Source organism: Oncorhynchus kisutch, linkage group LG24 (assembly GCF_002021735.2).
Source record: "Oncorhynchus kisutch isolate 150728-3 linkage group LG24, Okis_V2, whole genome shotgun sequence".
Classification (NCBI taxonomy): domain Eukaryota; kingdom Metazoa; phylum Chordata; class Actinopteri; order Salmoniformes; family Salmonidae; genus Oncorhynchus; species Oncorhynchus kisutch.
The window spans coordinates 18323277-18342840 of NC_034197.2; the positions used below are offsets into that span (position 1 = coordinate 18323277).

Consider the following 19564-nt stretch of genomic DNA (forward strand, 5'->3'; position numbering starts at 1 on the left):
ATTTTTGTTTTCATTAATTTTTACAATATAGGCCTAGACAATTGGTACTCAGTGGCTGTAGTAACTAGTGACAACCAAGGCCTATGTTTATGTAATTGGGAACGCATGAAATTGTTACAAAAAATCACACCCTCCTCAGCAATGAATCATGCGTTTTATATTGAATTTGAATGAAGCAGCAGCTTGCTAGTCTAAAAGACTCATAACAGTCAGTTGCAGACGAACTCATTTACAGTGGTAGTACCAGTGTAAGCATTGCTTCAAAAAATTGAAACACTGATTCAATCATGGAAATAACCAATTAGGCTCTGAAATCCAAATTTCAAGTTGATTATTATTATTATTTTTTTAAACCTGAGACGGACCGCCCTCAACAATCGCCGCTATCAATTCAATGCTTTGGTGCCGACTGGACACAGTGCCTGAAACGTTTACACTGGCACATGTGAAGGTGGGAAAATTTTGGAAAGTAGAGAGCATCCAACAAATTCTGAAGGTATGTGTATTTTTGACATATTTTCCATTATAGCTGCAAATGTTTTTGCTTTACATACTACAAGAGTTTTTTTTGTTTTTTTTTGCAAGCTACAGAATGTGATATCTATGTTTACTGTCATAGACGCGATTGTCTGTCATTAGCCTATGCATGCCCAGCGAAAAAGAATTCCGTGTCATTTTAAGAAAATAAAAATGAATAGCCTATCAACTAAACAATATCAATTAGACAAATAAAATGCATTTGGTCATATGGGCACATTTTGGGCACTAATGCACGCGCAGTCTCCAAGTAACCCCGCCCCAAACAGGTTGCATGACAAACACGCCCTGGCCAGTTGGTTGCCTTGTTTGGAGAATTTGGAGGGTATAAATTTAAGTTTAAAAAAAATCTAAATTGTGTGTGTGCTCGTATGTGCCTGCGATCGTGGTTATTGCAACAAGTTGCCTTTCTAAGAACAAAGGATGGAAGTTAAATTAAATTACGAATATCCTTGACTGTTGTGCCTTCACAATTACATACTGCACGTGACTGTTTTGTATCTCACTCAAATGTAACATTAAAGGCTTCACATCAAAGGCTATCAGTAAGTAAGCAACTTGAGGTGTTTCCAGGTCTGTTCTATTTGTGCATATTGTGTTGCTGGTTTTAATGGTTCTGTTCAGGAGTCCCAGCCCTCCAACATATCTTTGCCCTAGAACACACTGCCCCTGCCAGGCAGCTGTTGAGTGGTATGTGTTGTGCCTGCTACTTTAGTCCTAAACCCTTTTGCAATCATGCCCAGACCCTGTGCTGAACTAACTGCTTTTTCTGGGTAGTGGAAGTTAGGGGGATCAGGGGTTAATGTTACCTATGGATTATTTTGAGTAGCAGGATGGTATATAAACTGCTGGGGGGGGGGGGGGCATGCATAAACCCTTTCAGTAATATAACCACAGGAGGTCTGAAACATGTCATACCTGTTCTGTCAGTGTTATGGATATCAGTACAGTGGGGGGATGGTTGGTGGCAAAATCTGGATCATGAAATAGGGATCATATTTTTGTATGTGTTGGAGTGGGTGCAGTATGTCCACCCAGTCCTACTGGCACCATGGCCGGTGGGAGAGTGTTTGTTTGGGGTATCACAGTGATGGGACAGTGTGTCTCCCTCTCTTTCTCTCTCTCTGGCAAAACAGTATGGCATGGCTCCAAGCTTGGAAAACTATTTCTGGATCAGCTATGGGAAAAGTCCATAATCACTCACCAATAGACAGCTTTATGAAAATTCCTGGAAAACAAAAGTTGACTCTGAGATTTATGGAATCAGAGTAAAAGTAAAGAATACTCTACCTTCACTGTGGTCCATACATTAGTTGAAGTTGGCCTACACACAGTATGTTGTTGACTTGTATAACATAACTGTTCTAGTTTTATCAAAGTCACGTTTCCTGGCAGTTATATGTTTAAAAAAAGTTCAATGATATTACTGACACCTAATGATAGAAGTTCAAAGTTTACTTCCCTCTAAAACCCTAGGCCTTTGTGTAGGTGTAGGCTAACAACAGCTTATTTTTAACCTGTGGTTGTTGGGTGAGGGGGGTGGAAGTGCCAGGACAACAGAGGAAGAGAGGCCTCCTCATACTTCATCCTTCCTGGGATTCTGAGAGGCTCTCCGCAGCCCTTTTGTAATACAAATAAACAGGCTTCTCCTCAGTGAGTTAGTCAGTGAGCTATGACAGCCTGACCTACAGTAAGCAAAAGAGGGGGGGGGGGGGGGAATTAAGTGTAGAGGTCGTACCTAAGCTCAACTACCACCATTCTGTGGCAAGAAACAACAAATTGGCGTCAGAGAGCCACCTTCAAATAATGTGCCTCTAAAGCAGGGTTTCCCTATCTCGGGTGCATGATTTGTTTTTTGCCCAAGCAGTACACAACTGATTTAAATCATCAAAGCTTGATGATAAGTTGGTTATTTGAATCCGCTATGTAGTTCTAGGACAAAAACCAAAATGTGCACCCGGGGAGGGGGGTTGGGAAACCCTGCCCTAAAGGACAGAAAGATGCATTGCTCTCGGCGGTCATGCGGTCGTCAAAGGAGCTGGGAAATCCAAATAATTTTCATGAAATACGGAATGCATGATTAGCATCTCTTCAAGTCAAATGGTTAAAGATGCTTCTAACGTGTGGGTAGAGATTCAGTACCCAAGTAGTCATCAAGGTCTGTCTCAGAGGAATTAATACATCTGAATGAAAGTTAGAAAGAAAACAACTGGGAAAGGAAATGGCAAACTGCTCAGGGAAATGTTGGTGACTGTGGTAGTTAAGGTGAATACTAACAGTGAAATGCTTACTTACGGGTCCTTAAAGATCAAATAGAAATAGTGACACAGAGAATAAATACACAGTGAATAACAATAATGAGTAAAAATAACATGGCTATGTACAGGGAGTACCAATACCGAGTCGATGTACAAGGTAATTGAGGTAGCTATTCACATATACTGTAGATAGGGGTAAATTGACTAGGCAAAAGGAAAGGTAATAGAGGAAGAGGCTCTAGGGTCTCTGGCATGATGGTGTTGATGTGAGACATGACTAGCCTATCAAAGCACTTCATGGCTATAGATGTGAGTACTATGGGACGATAGTCATTTAGGCAGGTTACCTTGATGTTCTTGGGCACGGGGACTATGGTGGTCTGCTTGAAACAAGTTGGTATTATTCAAGATGTTCAATATGGTTCAAGACACACTCGAGTCACATCTGTACTTTTCCAGTGGCAGGCCTCTTTGGTAGAGAATGATGTAAGGAAGGGTGAACTTTAAAAGATCCATACACTGAAATGGTACATTGATAAAGAGGTTAGCAAAGCGCTTCAGTGTTACATGTACCACAAGGATATTTAAAACAAGTTAAAGTACTTTGATTTGATGGTCCTATATCAAAGCTTAGAATAACTCTGAGTCCGCCTTAAAGAAGACTTGGACTGGAATGACAACTTCATGAATTTCCTTGAGTGGTTATGAAGGGACAGTTTCTAGCAGTAATTACATTTTTATATAGTCATATATTGAAACTGTTTGTCCTGGTCTGCAAATCAGTGAATAAATACATCTAAATAGTGTAGAGCATTCATTTTTGCTTAACTACAGGTATTATACGTACCAATTATATCTTGAATTAAGTGAACTACCTGGGATGCTGGTAGACCAATTATATTAATTCCTTAAAGCTAGAATCCTTAATTGAAACAATAAGAAAGCTGTCACCTCAAACCATAGCCATGTTGAGGCTATACAGTGTTTGTTCCCATTCACATTGTTTACAAACATTGGAGTAAAACAAGCTCATGTTTTAGGTTCTGATGGGGTATGACAGTTGAACTAAGCTGAGGCATTTAAGTCTAGATTTTTTTAAAGAATCAATGGGCATACATATCATTTTTTTTTAAATGGACGCAGCAACCTAAGGATTCTATCTTTAGCACTGTCTTTTGTTTTGAGTTGACATTCTGCTTAAACTAGATTAGGGCTCAGGTTAAGGGGCCAATAGCCTCGCAAGGCGCCTGAGAGGTATACTGCTAAAGCTAGCCAGCTTCACTTAGCTTCCCATTCCAGCTCAGACTTTATCCATACTACAGTACGACGGTGGATATTGCTCGTTCACCTGCCGCTAACTCTAGCAGGCTTGTAACTGTGTGTATGTCGCACATGGCTCGTCGAACGCCAAACTCTTCATTGAAACAATGCTGAAACATCAATCCGTGGACAAGTCAGTGCGACATTTTAATTTATGCCGAAATCAAAATGAAAAGTTCTCGCAAATTCAGAAGGCTATCGTGTGAAATATTGTTTTTGAAGTGCTGTCTTTATTTTATTCGTTTGGTGTGCTCTGGTGTAGTTTTCAATGGACAGGCACCTTTCCCCCCCACTATTTTATTAAGTCATACAAAAGTTTTACTGTGCGTGAAGTTTCAAATGTATGTCATTACTGAAGGTCTCTCGCTCTCATGAAAAATATCAAACTACTATTACTACAAAAAATGTATGCTTCAACCACTTTTATTTACACTAATACCACAACTATCCCTATTACCACTACTAGCTATCATTTCTAGCTACTAACCCTATTACTACTATCATCGTCTCTATATTTGTGATACAACTACCATCATTACCATTTGGGATAATAATCATGGAAATAATAATAGCGAGTGTTACTGCTTAATTAGGGAGGAGATTGTGGATCTGTCTCAGTCTGTACTTTCGTCACACGCGATACCTCAGACAACACTGTTACGATTTTGACTCAATTTGGATGAATTATGCTATAGTAATTAACTGAAATGTGTTAGTCACGCGCAATATCGCAATTGGCCCAGTGTCAGGCAATGAGTGGCAAATACATATTTGGCTGCAAGAGGAGCCAACACTCCTTCGTCAATGAGTATTTAACATTTTTCCTCTGGGTTTAATATATATATATTTTAAATAAATATAGTATTTTCTTCAAAGAATGACTCTTTCTGAATAATATTTATTTTAATGGCGGAGGAAGTGCATCTCCATCTTTACTTCCCCTGTCGTGCATTGACTACATACACACACTCCTCTTTGGGTAGCCAAGTCTTTTTGTGTCTCTTTTTTTCTATAGTCAATAAAGCCCCACAGTGGAAGTGTCATAAAACCTAGCGGTCAAACAGGGACATTTTCCTAATCTTTTTTCCACCAATAATTTTTCGCATAGGGAATTTTATAAGCACTTACAATTAGGTCTGTGCTATGTGTAGGTTTACCCTGGCGTGACGTTTTGATAACCATGGAAATCTCTCTCGGACAAAGTGTCTTATCAATCTATTCAGCTCTATTTACTCTCAGATTTGAAAATGCTAATTAGATTAAAAGTAGACATCATGCAAGACTACAAATCCCTGCAAGCTCCTTGCATGTCATCTCTAGCTGACACCTTTGCTAACAGGTATTGTCAATTTAAAACTTGGACAAGACAGACGATTGTCGATTTTAAAGAAATGTTGCCAATTTATTAATTACTAAATGTAGTTAAACATTAGAATCCAGAGATTCTTACATTTTCCTCGATTTGGCAGTCTCATCCAGATGATCATGGCATTTGTAGTTCTTTGTGATAGCCACATTAGCAGCTAATTAGCTTTTAATTTTGGGGGTATAAATACAGACATGTATTGATCAAAGTCACCTTGTCCTAGAGATTTACAACGTTATCAAAACATCACGCCAGGGTAAGCCTACCCGAAAAAGCCCTTATTTAAAGTGTTTCTAAAATCTCCTATAGGAAAAATGAATGGTGGAAAAACAATTGGAATCATTTCCTTGTTTGACCCCTAGGTTTTATTGGTATTAGTACTTCGTATCTGGTCATGTTGTTTCTGTTTTGTATTTCTGACAGGGTAGAGCGATTCTGCTAATTTCTAATCTCTTTTTAGGGCCGAATAGCAATTTGGTATATAATTTGTTTTTGTTTCATTTTCCCAATATGTTTAATAGGAGGTTTTAATTTCTGTAACAATCTGATTGATTTCCCTGTGTGCGTCTCTCTCTCTCTAGGGCTCGTGTCATGTGACACTTGACATTTTTTATATAGTGAAACAAGTCTGATTAATTGATATCATCAGGATGTAATATCCTGCTCATTACTACTCAGTTCATGATAACAACCAGACTGTAATTACAGTTCTCATTTCAGTTTGTTTTCCTTGGCATAGGAGGCAAATAGCAGTTTTACAGACTGAAAGGGAACGGGAAGTTGCTTGATTGTGAAAGGGTGTTGTATAGCGTTGAATGAGAACACTACTGAGCACTTGTGACACCAGTGTCCATCCTGGGACTTTGGTCAGGTGACAAGCCATTGAAGAGATATAGAACCCTCTATATAGACTACACCAGCACACTGCCTGATGGAGAATGATGATGTAGTATTTACAGCCTTATCTATAGATTTGGTTTTACCTTCAAACATAAATGGATGTCAAATTGATACATTTTTGAAGTGAAACTATAGAACCTGACAGTGTTTAACAGTTATCAAACTATATACGTTAACTAGGCACTACATCCGTTTTGAGCAGTTTGATTAAGTGATAGTTAGTTGTATTGTTAGCAAATTACAAAATCATATTACTACTACAAATTATTTAATAATAAAAAATGTTTTTACTCAGTGTGTTTGTTTTCCTTGTATAGGAGGCAAATAGTAGTTTTACAGACTGAAAGGAAATGGGAACGTTGCTTGATTGTGAAAGGGTGTTGTATGAGAACACTATTGAACAAGTGTGACACCCGTGTCCCTCCTGGGACTTTGATCAGGTGACAAGCCATTGAAGAGAGTGGACCCTATATATAGACTACACCAGTGTATTGAGTTTCTGGGCCAACCGTGCGCCTCTGTGGATTGTCCTGCCATAGGGGTCAGCCATTGGGCTTGTGTTCTGCCTCTGTACCAGGTCTTACCCCCCCCCCCCCTCTCTCTCTCTCTCTCTCTCTCTCTGTATTCCTCTCTTTTATCTCTCTATCCCACACCCATGGCCACAGATAAAAGGTCAAAGACAATTTACAAGAGATCTAGAGCAGAGCTGCAGTAAGATGCTGTGGCTCCCTTCTTAGATTGTGATCCACACCCATCTCTGTGTGACCATTGACAGTTATGACATTTGCAAAGAACCCGGGGTAAGGAGCGAGAGAGCTGGAAGTGTGTGACATCCTCCCTTACTAACAGTCTTCCCCCACAGCTCCAAAGCATTCCACATTCTATCCTCTCTTTTCCTCTGGTCTTACTCTCCCTTTGCTCATGTTTTACACTCATCATTTTTTAATAACTCACTAAAAATATGTTTTCATATGTCTCTTAGTACTCAAAGATCAATACTTCTATGTTCCCGTTCCAGCTGGAATTTGACTGTGCTTTATAATACAAAAGGTTTCTTTTTGCTGGGTTAGTGAATTAACATTTTGTAAGAAGAGTGTGGATTTCACGAGGGACAAGCTTTGTATACTTTTACATCAGATTTCAGCGATCTTCAAATAAACATCCTCGTCTTTCTTGGTATTATAAATATGCACGTTCCCTGACCATGGGCGGAACGACTGTGACCTGTTTTGAGTGGACATCCTGTTCTGAGACCCTGCAATGTGTGTTCCGTCAGCACATACACATAAACAAACATGTATTTATGTTGTCTCATATAGTATGGCCAATTACTGTTGAGTGGTCCATTCAAAGGGAGCTATTGCTGCAAATAATTTCTACCATGAACCAGACCATAGAAGTATATCAGTTAGAAATGCAGCCGCTCCCCTCTACTATTTCCATGCTTGTGATTCCTCTCGTCATACAGTGCCTTGCAAAAGTATTCATCCCCCCTGGCGTTTTTCCTATTTCGTTGCATTACAACCTGTAATTAGTTTCTTTAATTTGCATTTCATATAATGGACATACACAAAATTGTCCAAATTGGTGTGATGAAAAAAAGAACACGTTTCAAAAAAATTCTAAACGGAAGTGGTGCGTGCATTTGTATTCACCCCCTTTGCTATGAAGCCCCTAAATAAGATCTGGTGCAACCAATTACCTTCAGAAGTCACATAATTAGTTTGCACACAGGTGGACTTTATTTAAGTGTCACGTCTGTCTGTCTGTACAAAATCTGTTCTGAAAGGCCCCAGAGTCTGCAGCACCACCAAGCAAGTGGCACCATGGTAACCAAGGAGCTCGCCAAACAGGTTGGGGACAAAGTTGTGGAGAAGTACAGATCAGAGTTGGCTTATAATTTTTTTTCACACTTTGAACATCCCATAGAGCACCATTAAATCCATTATTAAAAAACTGAAAGAATATGGCACCACAACAAACCTGCCAAGAGAAGGCTGCCCACCAAAACTCACAGACCAGGCAATGGGGGCATTAATCAGAGAGGGAACAAAGAGACCAAAGATAATCCTGAAGGAGCTGCAAAGCTCCACAGTGGAGATTGGAGTATCTGTCCATAGGACCACTTTTAGCCGTACACTCCACAGAGCTGGGCTTTACGGAAGAGTGGCCAGAAAAAACACTTTGCTTAAAGAAAATAATAAGCAAACACATTTGGTGTTCGCCAAAAGTCATGTGGGTGACTCACCAAAGATATGGAAGAAGGTACTCTGGTCAGATGAGACTAAAATGGAGCTTTTTGGCCATCAAGGAAAATGCTATGTCTGGCACAAACCCAACACCTCTCATCACCCTGAGGACAACATCCTCAAGGTGAACCGTGCTGGTAGCATCATGCTGTGGGGATGTTTTTCATCGGCAGGGACTGGGAAACTGGTAAGAATGGAAGGAATGATGGATGGTGTTAAATAAAGGGAAATCCTTGAGGGAAACCTGTTTCTTCAGTCTTCCAGAGATTTGAGACTGGGACAGAGGTTCACCTTCCAGCAGGACAATAACCCTAAGATTACTTCTAAAGCAACACTCGAGTGGTGTAAGGGGAACATTTAAATGTCCTAGTCAAAGCCCAGACCTCAATCCAATTGAAAATCTGTGGTATTACTTAAAGATTGCTGTACACAAGCTGAACCCATCCAACTTCAAGGAGCTGGAGCAGTTTTGCCTTGTAGAATGGGCAAAAATCCCAGTGGCTAGATGTGCCAAGCTTATAGGGACATACCCCAAGAGACTTGCAGCTGTAATTGCTGCAAAAGGTGGCTCTACAAAGTATTGACTTTGGGGGGGTGAATAGTTATGCACGCTCAAGTTTTCAGTTGTTTTGTTGTTGTCTTGTTTCACAAAGATTTTGCATCTTCAAAGTGGTCGGCACGTTGTGTAAATCAAATGATACAAACCCCACAAAAATCTATTTTAATTCCAGGTTGTAAGGCAACCAAATAGGACAAATTCCAAAGGGGGTGACTACTTTCACAAGCCACTGTAGTTCACCTATGCTCACTGGCAACACATCTCTGTCCCATATAGAAAAATGTGGAGGATCCCAGCGCTATGGCTTCCGGTGCTTCTACTGGCCGTTGAGGTGAGAGACTCCTGAATATGTGTGTTTTTGTCTGATTAGAAACTATATAAAAGGGGCTGTTAAACATCCAATAGGTATGCCACTGTGAAGATGTGGGGACCATGCTGGCATCCGAGGAGGTGCCCAACATCCCTTTGTCGACCACCGTGACCCGCAGCCAGATCCTCTCAGCTCAGTTTGAGTGCTACCTGAAGATCATCTATGACCCACCACGCAATGAAGCTGGTGAGGCACTACACACACGTGCACACACATACAATATAGTGACGTGGTGCAGGTCAGGGTGGAAGGGAAGTGACTATCCTCAGGCCTGAAAGGAGTGGTCTTTGTGTCCAAGCTGCCCCTGTATCTCGACCTCACTAAATAAAGGCTTTTGAAATGTTGTTTTGCACTCTATTTCTGTACATACAACCTGGACACAGACTTCATTGTATTGTTCACTAGGACTGTTTTTTTAAAGTTACTTTTTTTTTTGCACATGTAGCTGTTTCTCTATTTTAAATGCATTTATACTATTTTCAATGTAGTAAATAATACATTTTGAAGAGACATTTAACAGGTGTCTGCTTTCGCATGACATTCACAGGGAATAAGAGAGCGTTTTCACTTTGTCTTAAATGCCTCAACACTGTATTTTATGGTGACAGATTTAGCCCTAGGTTTTTTAGACGTTTTAGAAGTTCTAATATCACTAACAAAGTCAACTCTCTTTATATTATGTCCATGATATAATAAAACCGTTCAGAGATAACAAAGGCAATGAACCTAAACATTTGAAATATGGAACAGATGCATTACTATAATACACTGTACACAGCTACTCTTCTGTTGTCACCCCTTCCAGGCACATTCTGTAACCGCACGTGGGACGGCTGGCTGTGTTGGGATGACTCTGCACCTGGCACGGCCATGCAGCTCTGCCCTGTGTACTTCCAGGACTTTGACCCCTCGGGTAAACAGCCCAGCCACACATCTAACAATCACAATTAAACTGACTTGATATTTAATAATGATGCCTCGCCTGAAGTGTTTTTTGACACCCATCCTCTCCCTGTGTCCATTCAAACAGAGAAAGCAACTAAAGTGTGCAACTCGGACGGACAGTGGTTTCGTCACCCTGAGAGCAGCCGTATTTGGTCCAATTACACCCAGTGTCAGATGTACACTAAGGACAAACTGACGGTATACTTCTAAGCCAACTTGTTTAGTAATTTTGACAGTGGCTTAGACAATTTTGTTAGTCAATTTAGTGATTGTTTTTAAGTTCATCTCTCTCTATTGTGTTCAATTAGTTAATACCTGTTAAACTCTGAGGGTTGTTTTGGCCCACAGAGCTTAACTGCTACCCACTCTGTCAATTTCAGTCAGAAAATAGAAAGTGGCATATCTTTCGAAAGCTACAGCACTTGTATTTTTGGAAATCTAGCTCAAATCTTTACTGCTGGCGATGTCATAAGAATCCTCCCATAGGCCATAAATCATGTGCTATGCTATGGTCATAGTAATAGAGTATGTAATTTAGGTCAAGTTACCAAAAGTGTAAAAACGTTGTATGAATGGAAAGAGTACACCCTGGTGGTCAGCATAAAGCAATACATTTATTTTCCATCCACATTTAATGTCATGACCTTGAATGCATCCTCCATATTCGCTGTTGATCTCTTGTTTCCAATGGGAAAAATGAATCGTAAAATAACTTTGAATTTCCTTCGCATGTCTGTTACATTTTTTTAAAATTATAACTTTTGGGTCATTTTAAAATGTCAGGCTTGAAAATCCGTTCAGCCATTTTTGGACTGAGGTACTACCCAAACCAGACGCCTCTAGTTTCAAGTGGTCATGTCATGGGATCTTCTAGTGGACTAACTGGGAATCTGACATGAGTTGATTACATCAGTGAAAATGTTATGACTTCCGCTTTCTCCTTATACAGTGCCTTCAGCCTGAATTAAAAATGGATGAAATTGTTTTCTCACACATTCAACACACAATAAGCCATAATAACAATATCAAAACATGTCTTTAGAAATGTTTGCAATACAGGAATATCTCAATAACATAAGTATTCACACCCCTGAGTCAATACATGTTAGAATCACCTTTGGCAGTGATAACAGCTGATCTTTTCTGGGTAAGTCAAAGAGCTTTGCACACCTGGATTGCACAATATTTGCACATTATTATTTTTTAAATTCTTCAAGCTCTGTCAAGTTGGTTGTTGATCATTGCTAGACAGCCATTTTCAAGACTTGCCATAGATTTTCAAGCCGATTTTAGTCAATTGTAACTAGGCCACAGCAACATTCAATATCCTCTTGGTGTGTATTTGGCCTTGTGATTTAGGTTATTGTCTTGCTGAAAGGTCCATTTGCCTACCAGTGTCTGTTTTTTAATGCAGACAACCAGGTTTTCCTCTATGATTTTTTCTGTGCTTAGCACTCTTTATTTTATTTTCATCTTAAAAAACACCCTAGCCCTTGCCTATGACAAGCATACCCATAACATGATGCTGCCATCACCATGCTTGAAAATATGAAGTGTTAGTGATTTGTTGTATTTGCCCCAAACATCACGCTTTGTATTCTGGGAATAAAGTGAATTTCTTATCCACATTTTTTTCAGTTTTACTTGAGTGCTATATTTCAAACAGTATGCATGTTTTGGCTTCCTCCTTTTCATTATTTTCATTAAGTTTAGTATTGTGTAGTAACTACAATGTTGATCCATCAGTTTTCTCCTATCACAGCCATTAAACTGTTTTAAATTGGCCTCACTATTGACCTCATGGTGAAATCCCTGAGTGGTTTCCGTCCCCTCCGGCAACTGAGTTAGGAAGGACGCCTGTATCTTTGTAGTGACTGGGTGTATTGATACACCATACAAAGTGTAACTAATAACTTCACCACTCTCAAAGATTCAATGCCTGCTTTTTAAATGTTTTACCCATCTAGCAATGGGTGCCCTTCTTTACAAGGCATTTAAAAACCTCCCAGGTCTTTGTGGTTGACTAAGTTTTAAATTCACTGCTCAACTGAGGGACCTTACAATTATCTGTATGTGTGGGGTACATCGATAAGGTAGTCATTCAAGTGTCCATGCAACTTATTATGTGAATTGTTAAGCACATTTTTACTCCTGAACTTATTTAGGCTTGCCATAACAAAGGGGTTGAATACTTATTGACTCAAGACATTTCCACACTTGATTTTTCATTCATTTGTAAACATCATTCATTAATTTCTAAACAACAACAATTCTCCTTTGACATTATAGGCCAGTGACACAATCTCAATTTAATCCATTTTAAATTCAGGTTGTAAAACAACAAAACGTGGATAAAGTCAAGGGGAGTGAATAATTTCTGAAGGCACTGAATGCATAGCATTCCTGTAAGAAGGCATGGCACGTTGCATCGGGCCTGCACTTTTAAAATGGCTGTCTTACTATATAGGAATTTGCACATGTTTTGAGTGCCAGGAAAAATATATGACATAAAATGTATCCTTTTGGAATGGTAATTGTGACATATTTTATTTCAAACCTAGACTTTAAAATGTCTTATTCCCTAACATGGGGCCAATTTTGGGAACGTTGTTGCTGTACACCTGTATCAGAATCGCACGGTTCTTACCTTTTCTAACAATACTAGGCATGCGTTTCTTGGACTTTTTGAAGTCTAAATGTATGTAATGAAGGGAGTTTATATGTTATGTGTCGTTTAGAAAATACCACCAGATGGTGTCTGAGTTTACCAGGTTAAAGAAGGGAATTAATGCTTCCCCTTCTTGCCCAGTTTGCGTTTAGCTTGTACTACTTGGCCATTGTGGGACATGGATTGTCTGTGGTATCTCTCATCATCTCACTCTGCATCTTCTCCTACTTCAAGTGAGTCATGCATTGTTTCATCTATGGACCCACCAGATAGACTGTGCTCTGAATGTCACTTTAGTGTACCTATTCACTGTACACCCTCTAATCAAAGTGATTTTGTTTGTATTGCTCTTCCTACACCAGAGCCCTCTATTCTAAACAGAGGTCTTTGGTTGTTCCCTACATTGCAAACATTAATTCACATAGTCAAATGAAAGACTGAGCTTTCCTATGACCCTATACGAGCCAGTCTAGATACATTTACACACTTGTTTGTTTCCTAAGTGTGCCTCTCTCTGTTCTAATCCTCCCATTAGGAGTCTGAGCTGCCAGAGGATCTCCCTCCATAAGAACATGTTTCTGTCCTTTATCTTCAACTCCATCTGCACTGTCATCTGGCTCTCTGCTGTAGCCAACAACCAGCAGCTAGGGGCCAGCAACCCTGTAAGTACTGTGCACCTCTGCCATCAGGGTGAATAGCTACTAGTTGAACTCTGTTGGTGAACATTTTCAGGTGCTACACTCCACAATGTGTGGAAATGAGTGCCAGTGACCGCTTAAAGTTTAGCATTTTATAAAAACAACCTCTGTCCTGAGGCTTCTCCCTGTGTTGTTCTCTCTCAGATTGGATGCAAGATCCTGACAGTCCTGAACCAGTATACGTTTGGATCCAACTACTTCTGGATGCTGTGTGAGGGGATCTACCTGCACACTCTCATCATTGTGGCTGTGTTTGTGGGAGAGCAGAAGCTGGACTGGTACTATGTCCTGGGTTGGGGTGAGTGACCATCTTTATTTTTCACTTTTCAAATTGCTGTCCTGCTCTGCTGTCTGATATTCATTGTTGTTTGACCATCCTGATCCCCTAGCACATCATTTACTTACATTGACATTTTAGTAATTTATCAGAGGCCCGGGGTGCCGTGAGATATGTAAGATACTCGAGGTAAGGTTTCAGAAGTTTTCGCAAGATAGGCAGGGACTCCTCTGTCCTGACTTGGGGGGAAGCTGGTTCCCCCATTGGGCTGCCAGGACAGAGAATAGCTTTGGCTGGGCTGAGCGGGAGCCGCCCTCCCGTAGGGGTGGGAGGGCTAAGAGACCGGAGGTGGTAGAACGGTTGGGATGTAGTGTTTTGGCATAGCCTGAAGGTAAGGAGGTGCAGTTCCCCTTACATAATGTGCAATGAGTCTTCTATGCTTTCATATCTCTATCACATTGAGTGAATGATTGGTATCTAACACATGGAAACTGCGTGTTTGATATACCATTTATTCAGTTCCAGCCATTACCATGAGTCTATCCTCCCCAAATAAGGTGCCACCAGCCGCCTGTGCCTTATCAGTTCTTGAACCTCTCTTCTGGGACTCCCATTCGATCTATACCAGAGCTAGCACACCTGATTCACCTATTCAAGGGCTTGATTAGTTGACAAGTTGAATCAGGTGTGCTAGTTCAGAGCTACAACAAAATTGTGAAATGTCTGGGGGTCCCCGAGGAGAGCTCCATTTGTTATGTCATATCTATGAAGGCCTTATGGAAGCTCGACAGTCATGAAATCCTCCGTCTCTCTCCTAGGCTTCCCCATCATTCCTGCCATCACACATGCTGTGGCACGTGGGCTCTTCTATGATGACAGGTAATGTGTCACAACTCCCTCTGAATACAGTGCATATTAGTGGCATAGATTGACATTCTGCGTTTTATACTGCATTAGAACATTGTCAGTTACTGATATGTCAGTTAAACTCAGAATCAGATGTTTCTGTCTCAGTTGAGCTCAGGTTTGTCTCTGTCTCCCAGATGCTGGATCAGTTCTGACACACACCTGCTCTACATCATCCATGGGCCTGTCCATGCTGCCCTGCTGGTGATTCTGCACTACCAAAACAAACATTTAGCAGAAATAGAAACCAAAGTGTTCTCAAACAGAAAATGTATTTTTTTAATCTAGTATTGGGTTTGAAATGCAAGTACCCAATTGCTCATGGAAAACAATCGATCACTGAATGCAATCACTCAATTCACTCACTCTATTCCTCTTCCTCTTCTACACTCTCCAGGTGAACCTGTTCTTCCTGCTCAATATAGTGCGTGTGTTGATCACCAAGCTGCAGGTGACCCACAGTGCAGAGTCTAATGCCTATATGAAGGTGGTGAGAGCCACTCTCATCCTGATCCCTCTGCTGGGAGCCCAGTTCATCCTGGTTCCCTGGAGGCCAGAGGGACGTAAGGCCAGAGCCATCTACGAGTTCATCATGAACATTTTTGCACATTTCCAGGTATAGATTGGATGGTGCTGCTCACAGTTCCATTCTATACAAACCTAAATCGATGTTTGGTAGCATAGACAGTGCCTTATAAAATGAATATAACTAGCCTACATACAGTATGTATCATGTGTTGAAAACCTTGGTATAACCTTTCCACACTCAATATTCACTGAATTACTTTGATTTTATATAGGGACTCCTGGTCGCAATTATATTCTGCTTTTACAATGCAGAGGTAAGTGCCAGCATCTTAAATATGATTATTAAGCTCAGTATACCTATTACAATTTACATTTCTATTTAATAATCATGATCATTCAGAAATTCTTATGTATTTACTGTGAATGTTCAAGCTAGCATTTATGTTGCTCTTAAACCACTCTGTGTCTGGTTCCATAGGTGCAGGCATGTCTTAGGAGGAAATGGGCACAGACCAAGCTGGTGTGGAAATGGACAGATTCCTACTCCCACTACAACACCAACTCCTCCGGGACCGAGACGAGTCGTGCTACAGTCAGCCTGGAGCTCACCGCTCCTGAGGAGGACACCGTCATTAAGCCAGGTGGCAGTGTGCACTACCGAGCCAATGGACAGAGCAACGGCAAGCGCTGCACCAACAGGGAGATGGACACGCCCAGGATCCTGGAGACCACGGACATCTGATAGCACTGCACTGTCACTTCCCATAGGCACCATCAGCTGATGCTGTGACAAACAGGCTCACGAAACTCACAGATTGGCCACAGACAATTGATCAATGCAGAAAATGGGGGCCATGACCTTTTGTGTCATTGTAAATGTTGGATCACACACGTGGTAAGAATATACACACAAATGTGTACAAGATACACATGCAAACACACAGACAAAAACCCATATACAGACATCTGATAATGGATGAGCAGCTTACAGGGTCCAGTTGAAACCTTACAGACAATTATTTGCCAACAGATGTATATACATTTCACTGTAGCTTTTCATTGTTTCTGATTTTGATATTATGGAACAATCCCAGTGATAAAATGACCTAACAAAGAGGGCTATCTCTGGCAATGTTTGATATTGGCCTTCAGTGCCGATCAGTGTCTGATGTAATCAATTACTGTGGGCATATTGGACAGTATATACACTGGCAAGAAAGTATGTGAACCCTTTGAAAATACCTGGATTTCTGCATAAATTGGTCATAAAATTATCTGATCTTCATCTAGGTCACAGACAAGAGTCTGCTTAAACGAATAAAACAAACAATTATACGTTTGTCTTTATTGAACACACCGTGTAAACATTCACAGTGCAGGGTGGGAAAAGTATGTGAACCCTTGGATTTAATAACGTTTTCTGTAGTTGTGGCTCAGATCTGCACAACAGTCAGGAGGACCATTCTTTACAAAACTGTTTCAGTTCAGCAATATTCTTGATGTCTGGTGTGAACTGCTCGAGGTCATGCCACAGCATCGCAATCGTGTTGAGGTCAGGACTTCTGTTGAAACCATTCTATTGTTGATTAACTTCTGTTTTGCGTCAATGTCCTGTTTCATCACCCAACTTCTTCTGTTGAGCTTCAATTGGGAGACAGCCTTACATTCTCTGGCAAAATGTCTTAATAAACTTGGGAATACATTTTTCTGTCGACTATAGCAAGCTGTCCAGGCACTGAGGCAGCAAAGCAGCCCAAAGCATAATTCTCCCTCCACCATACTTTACAGTTGGGATGAGGTTGATGTTGGTGTGCCGTGCCTTTTTTTTTCTCTACACAGTGGTGTGTGTTCCTTCCAAACAACTCAACTGTAGTTTCATCTCCACAGAATATTCTGCCAGTAGCGCTGTGGAACATCCAGGTGCACTTTTGCAAACTTCAGACTTGCAGCAATGTTTTTTTTTGGACAGCAGTGGCTTCCTCCGTGGTGTCCTCCCATGAATACCATCCTTGTTTAGTGTTTTACGTATCGTAGACTCGTCAACAGCGATGTTAGCGTGTTCCAGAGATTTTTGTAAATCTTTAGATGACACTCTAGGATTCTTCTTAACCTCATTGAGCATTATTTGCTGTGCTTTCGCAGTCATCTTTGCAGGATGGCCACTCCTAGGGAGAGTAGCAACAGTTCTGAAATGTGTCTTACTGATGAACATCAAGGCTTTTAGAGATACTTTTGTAACCCTTTCCAGCTTTATGCAAGTCAACAGTTCTTAAACTTAGGTCTTCTGAGATCTCTTTTGTTCGAGGCATGGTTCACATCAGGCAATACTTCTTGTGAATAGCAAACTCAAATGTTGAGTTTTTTTTATAGGGCAAGGCAGCACTAACCAACATCTCCAATCTCGTCTCATTGATTGAACCCCAGGTTAGCTGACTCCAATTAGCTTTTGGAGAAGTCATTAGCCTAGGCGTTCATATACTTAATCCAACCTACACTGAATGTTTATATTATGTATTCAATATAGACAAGGAAAAATACAATTTGTGTGTTATTAGACACTATGTATGTCTATTGATAGGGTCACATACTTTCTCTTGGCACTGTAAGTGTTGGTATATTAGGAATTTCTAGTGTCATTTAATTATTTTGTATTACTGACACTGCTAAGGCTATATTGTAAAGGTTTGGATCAGTATTTTCTGTCACTTTAATGAAGTTGAACTTATTATTTAAATGTGTTACATAAGCTTGCCTTTTTTAGAAACATGAAATGACTGCTTTACTTGGCATAGCTCTGACTGCTGAATGTTAAGGTCTCTGAGGCAAGTAAGATGACAGTGTATAAGGAATACAACACAATGAGGAAAAGTGTGTGCTTTGAATCTCTAATAGTAGAACCTGTGATGAGGGAATGCCCTATGTCTGACACAACACTTTTTATCCAGTGTTACTTCCTTATGCTTTAGTGAATCTTGTATATTGAGTTGCTATACACAATCTTTGAAAAATCAAAGAGGATACATGTATTATACCGCTGAGCTGCAGTTGAACTGTGCATACTCTGTATGTGTGTAGTGGGGAGAATTTACTATGCAGTGTATGAAAAACATTCCACTTTAACTTCCAAATAAATTGTGTTCTAAGTGTAAAAAAATAATTTAATAAACAATTATCATTTTGGTTTGTGCTAGAGTTTTCTTGTCCATTGAATAATGATTTTGGGGATATTTTTTTTTTTACAATGTAGGTCTGATTCGCTCAATGTATTAAAATTAAGGAGTGAAAAGCTTTTGTTAAAAACGGACACTCATTAACTTTAGTTAAACTTGCATGTCGAAAGGGGATATTTCTTGCAAACCGTAAATATTGCTATTAAAAATGGGCTGATGTTTTTCCCAGACTCCTTTCATCTTAGGTGGATAAGGGCCTGTATCAATCCTGTCTTAGAAATTAAAGTTACTTTTTAGGGGCTGGTGTTACTGCTCTTTGTCTTAGGTTAGGTAGCTTTTTTTAATGTGGAGAGAAGCCTAAAGTACATACTTGATCACATGAACCTTACAAATAATGCTGGTTTAAATTGGATGTAATGGCAATTCCTTATGATACACTATTGGTACAGGTTGAGAGCTGTTCATGAGGCGTCCACATAATGTAGGTAATTGACGTTCCAGACGTAGGTCTTTAGTTGGGTGATGTTCCCATTTATTGCAGATATTGAAGATGATGAACATAAGGCCTACCGTGCAACGTGAAGAGTTGCACTCCATAATTGTTTGTGGGAATATTGTCACATCCTCTTCTGCTCCTCTCCTCCGGCATACGACATCGCCAGAATACTAACGACCGGTGCTTGGATTCATCATTACACACACCTGGCACTCATCATTATGTACACCTGTTCATGATTCACACCTGGACTTCATTACCGTCATCATTTCCTCCCCTTTATATGTCACTCCCTTATGTTTTCTCACCAGTTATTG

General features: G+C 40.2%; 1 protein-coding gene across 1 annotated transcript; it reads left to right on the forward strand.

Moving 5' to 3' along the window:
• Positions 1–175: 175 nt before the first annotated feature.
• On the forward strand, positions 176–18768 carry LOC109869535 (calcitonin gene-related peptide type 1 receptor-like). The gene is made up of 13 exons (XM_020459736.2): positions 176–496; positions 9466–9520; positions 9595–9745; positions 10365–10472; positions 10590–10702; positions 13314–13405; positions 13708–13834; positions 14015–14168; positions 14966–15026; positions 15191–15257; positions 15451–15669; positions 15854–15895; positions 16060–18768. The coding sequence occupies exons 2-13, from the start codon at positions 9470–9472 to the stop codon at positions 16321–16323; spliced, it is 1449 nt and encodes a 482-aa protein (XP_020315325.1). The 5' UTR covers positions 176–496; positions 9466–9469; the 3' UTR covers positions 16324–18768.
• Positions 18769–19564: the final 796 nt, after the last annotated feature.